Consider the following 8,184-nt stretch of genomic DNA (forward strand, 5'->3'; position numbering starts at 1 on the left):
TCAAATAATGAAAATGATAATAAGGAAAAGGAAACATTTATTTCGTATACATCTTCGCGATCGTATCTAAAGAGTAGCGGCTCTCTTTGCGAATTATTACCTTTTACCTTGAATGTGGTAGAGGCACGGCGGTAATAAAACAGCAATGATGCCGATGGACGGGACAGCAGTCATGAATCTGGCTATATCCCTTTCTCCTGGCCGCGCATCCAACCGACACTGTTCTCGTTTAACATTAGAAACAGGTACAATCAAACGTACTAACGCCTAAGCTGACGCAGCACGGGGAAGGAGTGATCGGATAAAAGATTGCGGTGCATTTTATGCTAATGCTTACGATCTTTTTTTTTTTTTTTTAATACATGTTACGCGTGTAATATATTACTTCTTGACCTGGACCCCATCTTGCATGTCGATAACAAATCAAGTTGTGTAACGTACTTCTGACATTTATTGAAACACGAACACGCGTAGCACTTCATCAATCTTTTCTTTGAATTAAAGTATTTTTGCTTAAAATTACGTGGAATTTACATAAGTTTGCTTTTTTTTTCTTTTTCTTTTACAAATATTAAATTTGCAAAAGAAAAATTTATAGAGAAGAATAAGTTGGAACATAAAATTTTCAAGATTTAAAAAGGAATAAAAAAAAAAAAATATTTTCAATAATTTATTCAGCTTATTGATAACTTATTGTGAAGCTCTCATCAAATGAAATATAAAATGTCGTTCAAGAAAAAAATCCACTTTCCAATCAAACCTTCCCCTCAAACAATTTAAATCAAAATTCTCAACCAATACCCACCCAAGATTACATGTATTATTTATTATCTACATAAAATTGATTTAAGAATAGATAGAGCTAAAATCCCCGAATAAAAAAAATTCCCATCAGCGTAACACAGTCAAAATGATTATGTTAGTCGCAAGCGGATTACACAACAACGCGATGCTCCCTCCCCGAAGTGCGCAGATTCTCTCTTAAGCCGCAAGAAAAACAACCTTGGCATGTTCGTCCGTTGTTCCGTCCATCCGTCCATGAACAGAACCAAAGCTACAAGAGAGAGATAGAGAGCGAAAGAAAAATCCGCGGCTAGACATGCGATAGCAATGGAGCAAAGATAACTCTCTTTCGAGAATTCGTTGCCAATAACAGAGAAGGAATAAAGAGAAAAGAATAGGGGAGAGCCGAGGAAGACCGTTTTTTTTTTTTTTTTTTTTCTCTCTACACAGTCTTCTTGACGCTCTTCTCTATCAACTAACCATTCACGTTGATCAAAGGAGGACCAAACATGTAGTGGCCGGGGTACATGTAAGGCTGAGGAATCGCTGGTATCACGTGAGATACGTGTACCGGTTGCTGCATCAACATTGGTTCAAAATAGGGGCCACCGTTCTCCAAGGGTTGCTCTTCCGCTTGTTGCTCATCCCCATATTGTTCCTCCATTTGCTCTTCCATTTGCTCCTCTATCTGCTCGTCCGCTTGCTGTTCCTCCTTCGTATTGGTAAACTCTATGGGTTGTTCTTCCGTTTCTCCGGCCATACTACCGCTGCAACTGGTGCTACCTGTTCCACTCTCGTTGCTGATTCCATTTGAATTCTCCGTTGGTAGAACCGCGTTTTCTTGCTCTTCCATTACTACCGTATTTTCCATACTTTGATTGTTCTGTAAATAATAGTGATAATATTTATTAAATTTGTTTAAATAATTTTATTTTGTTTGGATAACGAAATATAATAGAGTTATACATAAAAAAAATATAGGAGATACGTTACGTCAAACATAGAAAAATAAAACTACATTAGACAGATTTGTATAAATATTATCGAACAAAAATTCAGAATCTTTCTTAATTATCCGTACTAAATATCCTATTAATTTCATTAACAATTTAATTGATTCGTTCTGAACAGATATCAATATTTTTTATCTCGAAATATCTTTAATCGAAAAAATCTATATATCAATGTAATATTCAGCTAATTTTTTTAAATTCTTAGATTTAATATCATAGTGATTTTTGACTTTTATCCGGTAAAGTGCATTAAATAAAGTACATTCTTTATACCTCGTAATTCATTATACAATACGGCTGATTAGGCAGTTTGGGCACGTAAGTTGGATTAATCCATTCTATGGGCCTAAGAGGCACAGGTGCACAAGGCACAGCCGCCAAAACACTCGGTGCAACTTGAGATTGCATCGGTGCTGGACCAACCAACATCACAGGATATTCGTAATAGTAACCACCCATGTGATCATAAAACGTCCCATAGCCCAATTGAGCGCTGGAATCCATCACTGGTGGATATTCGCCGGTACCACAGTCCCTGTCTAACAATTGTTGATCCTCAGTCGTTTCGCTACCATCTGTAATTGATATGACAAAGTTAAACAAGGAAGTAAGAAGTTAATTTTGAATATTCAACATTGATGATGCATAAAGAAAACAGATATATATATATATATCAAGTTTTGATTGAAAATCGTAGAATTACTTTTGAATCCCTTTAATAAATTTTCTTTGATGAAGAGAAAAAAACGAGATTTTAAAATTATGTTAGGTATATATAATTCAAGAAATTCAATAATGAAAGAATTAATCAAATTGTAAATTTCATTATATATATATTTTTTAAATGTTTAATGAAGGAGGATTTAGTATAGGAAAATTTAAGATTCTCGCCACCTGATCGACAACTGATAGACATTGATATATTCAGGACTATCATCGCCCATTTGACAAAGCAGTACAGTTTTCAATTGTTTATACATGAGCAAGATATCACATATTTCATAATAAGATGAAACGAATAAATACTCGTGTGTGAGCAACGGGCGATCGTGTCTTGATCAGCATAACATTTACGTTGCCAACGAAACGATGATGTACCGATACTGAGCCTTGATAAATGAACATATTTTTAGCATAAAATACAGATAATTAATATGAACATATCGATTCCAATCAATTGTCGATTCTTTAAATTCTTATGAGATTTTGCGGTTATAGGAGAAGGAGAAAATTATATATCAAGAAAAAGTTAGAGACTTCAACAATCTGATATTTATATATAATATTCAAGTTTCAATAATATTCAAAAATAAATCAATCAAATAACAATTAAATAATTAAATTATAAATTTAAAAATCTCCAAACTTTCCAAACTTTAAATCTGTATAATAATAATTTAAATGAAAAAAATAAATCCTACAAGAAACATAAATTGAAGCTTGACTCAAGCTCATTGTTGAAATTGAACAAAGAATTTTTCTTTAACGAATATCTTTCACAAAATCTCTCGAGTCTCTCAACTAAGACAAAAGGAATAAGGGATCAACTATTCTACTTGTCTCTCGCCAACGTCTCTCAACAAGACATGGAGTAACACAGAAAATCATACAAACTTCAAGAGGGTGATAGGGGTAACTCCAAGCAGCTTCCCGGAAACGACGTCACGGCCAGGAAGGCGAACGAGACAAGCCAGAAATTCGATGAAATGCATCACGTTTCTACCTATACCTCTACCTGCGGTGGAATGAGACGCCGATTGGCTCTCGGTGGTCGAGGAAGTCGCGCTGGTGTTCGCGTTTCCGGTCCAGGGTTTCTTCCTCGACAGATAACCCTTTTTGAACAGCATATCCTGACGGGGTGTCGTGATCCTCGTGTACTCGTCCTCGTTAAAGATAATCTTGGGTTGGGACGGTGAACCGGTTGTATCGTCCTTGTGTCGTGCCGCACTACCGGCGTATGTGCCGCCATCGCTACTTCCGGTTCTACGCGGCTTATATCCGCTCTGCCGACCGAAGCTGTGCGTGTTCGTGTCATTCTCCTGCCCTTTCAAGAATCCATTCCGTAATCCTTCTTCTTCGTCCTCTTCGCCGGGTGGAGCTGCAAATTAAATCGAAGAAATATAGTTGGATTCCACGGTAATTTTCTCTTTTCATTTTATTATTTATAAATGAAATGATAATATTGATATGAATGATTAGATTCTATGCCCCATTTTAGCATTTAGATTTTTCTTTTATTTTTTAATTTTATTAAAAATTGTAATCAATCGTTTGTAATCAATCGTTTGTAACAAGAATATATCTTCGTTGATATTTTTGTAAATAAAACGTATAATGGATTAAAATTTAAAACAATATTTTCATCGTTCAAATAATTAATCAGTTAAAGTATATTTTGTGCGCGTAAAATAAAAATTGGATCGATATTAATTATAAACTCTTGTGTTAAATTTATACGTATGCATTCGAATAATTTAAAATTACCTAACACTATAATATACAATACATATTAACTTTCTCAAGATAAAATCATATATGTACATGTACTTCAATTTCACGCTACATTTTAATTAATCAAAGCGAGAAAATTAATAAGATGAATTTAACTATCAAAACAGATTCTATAAGTAAATTATATGATTTCTTATGTACAAATTTCAATATTATTACAAATTAATAATTATAATATTTCAATTAATATTATAAATTAGTTATTGTTGTAAATTTCTATTTGAACTATTTTGTATAATTGAATATGAAATATATATTTCAACCGTCCTCAAATTTAAATATTGTTTTCACCTCCTCAATGAAGGTTTTTTTACGTAAAACAAAAAAAAAATATGTATATGAATATAATAAATAGTTTTTCGAAAAGTATATTATTAATTAAATAATTATTGATTGATCTAATATTAACTATTAACTAAACACATATATTTTTTTTTAAGAAGATTGTAGTGATTTTGACGGATAGATTTAATAAGTACTTATTAAAGTCATAAGAAAGTATACTGAACGATTTCACAAGCGAAAAGAACACTGGTTCAAGTACCATCGATTCAAATTACAGAGGAATTTGTTATCCGAGTGCAATGGTGTTCGCTATCCACAAACAAATCCTCTTGTATTGGAATGTACATACTATTAGTGATGTTTGAAATGTACAACGATTGAAAGTAAAGGATCGAAGAAATTTCATTCAATGCTTTTCAATTGAGTACATTATTGTTCAAAAGTATGGATTAATCAAGACGAAAATCTATATGATAGAAAATGAATGATTGAATAAATTGAAAATACAAAGTTTTTCAATATCAAATTTTTAAATAAATTTTAAATATGACGATTAATTAAAAATTTAGACCTTTAGCATAAAATGACTATTCTTAAAAAATTTACATAATTATGGTGTAATAATTAATTATAATGTATATATATATATAGTGATTCAAATGCGATAGGGATATGTATTTATAATAAATTTAATCTTCTATAATAAGAATTTGTTTTCTTATCTTAATTTGAAATTTGAGAATATAATATAAAAATTTGATATATAAATTAATTGACACAAATATAATAATATAGATATATTAGAGGATAAAATTTAATTCTTAATTAATGTATTTAATTAAAATTTCAACAATAGTTTTCTAAACATATTGAGATGATGCCTCTTTATTCTGATACTTAAAAATAAAACGTGATATTTATAAGTGAATAATAATGCGACCTATGTTTATGACGTGATAAATGTTTCTTACATCATCTTGTAGTCCACTAATCTCTAATTCTGAAGCTCTGTGTAATTATAAACTACAATTTGAAATGTTTGAAAACTTTCGAATGATAGATATTTCGAATATAGATATTTTTAATTACATCACTTCCTTATTATTTCCTTCTTCTTAATACCTTCATTTTACTTTATTATGATTTTCTTTTATCGTAATATTTCAATCAATTATTTTTTATATATAACAATTTCCATATTTATCATTGCCATATTTTATGATTCAGATGTCTGGTAGATGTATTATGTAAATATAAATTATCGTAAAATTATTATGTTTATTGAAAAGATTATTCTCTTATTCTCAATATAATCTGTGAAATTTCTGGAACAATTCATCAAATAATTTGGTACAATGATGATAGATAAAAATAAAAAATAAAAACACAATCATCTATTCATATAAATAATGTATTTTCTTTTATAATTAAATATTCTTCAACTTAAAATTAACTTTTTGAAGATGAAAAAGTCATTACAATTTCATAATTTTAATTGACCATTTCAAACCAACTTATTTATGTTATAAGCTATATATAACCAATGTTTATAGCTATATATAACCAAATGATAATTTTGAAGTTATAAATAATTATAATAGTAAACATTCATGAAATTCGATGTCAAAGAATGCTGATACAAATGCATTGCAATTATTAAATGCCATATTAAGAATCAACATTGATTTCACAACATATACATATATTTTTTTTTCTTTTTTTATGATAACATTTACAAATACATATATTTTTAGCATTTTATAAAAAAATGTTTACTAAAAAAAGCTATTATAGAATTTAATTTTAATTTATTTAATCATGTTTAATTAAATAAGAATACAATAATAAAAATTTGTTTAAAAAAACATTTATAGTAAAACTTCATTTATCAAAATGAAATTTTAATATTTTATTAAATTTTCTACTTGATTGAATCTACTTATCTGAATTTTTATTGTTTCAAAAAAAAAAAACCATAAATATTGCAGAATTGAATTAATTTTATTATTTATAAATAACATTATACATTTAATTTTATTATTTATAAATAAATTTTCTTGTATGACAGTAATGTGATAATAAGACAAATGAAATTTCACAAGTTCTTATCTAATAATTTAATAATATATATATATATATACATATAATATTAATGTGACATAAACCAAAATTATAAATTCTATTAATTATATAAATTTTTTTCTAAACATTCTTTTGAATAAATGAAGTTGTATTATAAACGAATACTGTTAAATATATTAGAACTGTTAAAAAAAACATTTATAATGTATTACTTTATTTTATTTATTTATTTATTTTATATATATACATATATAGCAAAAACATGAAATATGCAAAATCAGTAAGATACAAAGTTTGAGATACAAAGATCACAGAAATAAAAAAATCAAGAACAAAAAAAACAAAAAAACAACTTAACTTGCAAATATATCTAATTTTCTAATGTGATTAAGCTTCTACAGACTAAACTTCTAATTAGTGAAACTAAGCGGGCACTAATGCTTTCAATTTTTCTCCACAGTGATAAAACTAAACAATTGATTCTTCTTCATTGTGCAATTTTGTTCTATTTTTACTAGCTAACAAAATCCATATTTTGTTATCTACTCTATGACATTAATTCTATTAAATCGTGACTGGTCATGGATCAAACGAAGCGTGTGCGATAATTTTTTTAATCAAAACGAATATGTTAAGTATAATATGTAACTTATTATACCGTAAAATGAGATGAATAGAAATAATAGCAAAATAAAAAGCAAATAAAAGCAAATAATTTATAAAAAAAAATTTGATAAATATCATTGATCTTTAAATTTCTGACAATGATTATTACATCAATATTGTTTTGAAGATAAATTTGTATAGTAAATTTGTTAAATTTAAAATTAATTTTAAATATTTTTTTTTTTTGATTTTATTTTTCTAATTAAAATTAAGAAAAACAAAATAGCTGTTAAACTCGCAATTATAAGTTTTATTGAGTTGAGTGAAAAAAAAGAGAGAAATTTTCTAAAATTGATATAAAACTAAACGTTTCTAAAATTCATGATTTCGATTATTTAAATCTTATTAAATTCATGGAAGAATAAATTTATCTGAAGACTTTAGAAGTTTTAAAAGAAATATATAATTAAAATGATACAACATCGATTTATTCTTACTTTAAATAGAATTATTTTCTAAAATTAATTCATTTTAATATTGATTTTTCTTCAGAAATAGAAATTTTATTTTTGATACGAAAAATTATCTTTATTCTTTATTGTTTATTCTATACTATTTATACATTAATACATTTATTTTCCTGAAACATATTATATAAATTCAATAATAAGATTTTTCGTGTTTTAATTGAATCATCGAATATATGTAATAGTTTCTTAATTTATTCGAATTTATTATGATTAGATAAAAATAATCATTATTCAATTTTCTAATGAAAATAAGATCGAATAGATATAAAAAAATTTTATACATTTAAAAATATCCATGCATTCGCAATAATATTTAAAGTATTTTTTCGAAACTAAATTTACGTACATGTGAATATAAATTAAAAAAAAAAAAA

At 27.5% G+C, this 8,184-nt stretch overlaps 1 protein-coding gene across 6 annotated transcripts in view; it reads right to left on the reverse strand.

Annotated features, from left to right (window-relative positions):
• LOC102671545 overlaps positions 1-8,184 on the reverse strand; it is a 54,934-nt gene that overhangs the window by 5,401 nt on the left and 41,349 nt on the right. For 4 of the 6 annotated variants that reach the window (XM_006619260.2, XM_006619262.2, XM_031512212.1 and 1 more), the window contains 3 exons: positions 3,526-3,894; positions 2,070-2,371; positions 1,264-1,666 (listed from right to left, as the gene is read on the reverse strand). In XM_006619260.2, the coding sequence (XP_006619323.1) occupies positions 1,264-1,666; positions 2,070-2,371; positions 3,526-3,894 (1,074 nt within the window). The remainder of the gene's footprint in view (positions 1-1,263; positions 1,667-2,069; positions 2,372-3,525; positions 3,895-8,184) is intronic. The other 2 variants (XM_006619263.2, XM_006619261.2) reach the window with 1 other exon arrangement.

Source organism: Apis dorsata, unplaced genomic scaffold (assembly GCF_000469605.1).
Source record: "Apis dorsata unplaced genomic scaffold, Apis dorsata 1.3 scaffold_400, whole genome shotgun sequence".
Taxonomy (NCBI): domain Eukaryota; kingdom Metazoa; phylum Arthropoda; class Insecta; order Hymenoptera; family Apidae; genus Apis; species Apis dorsata.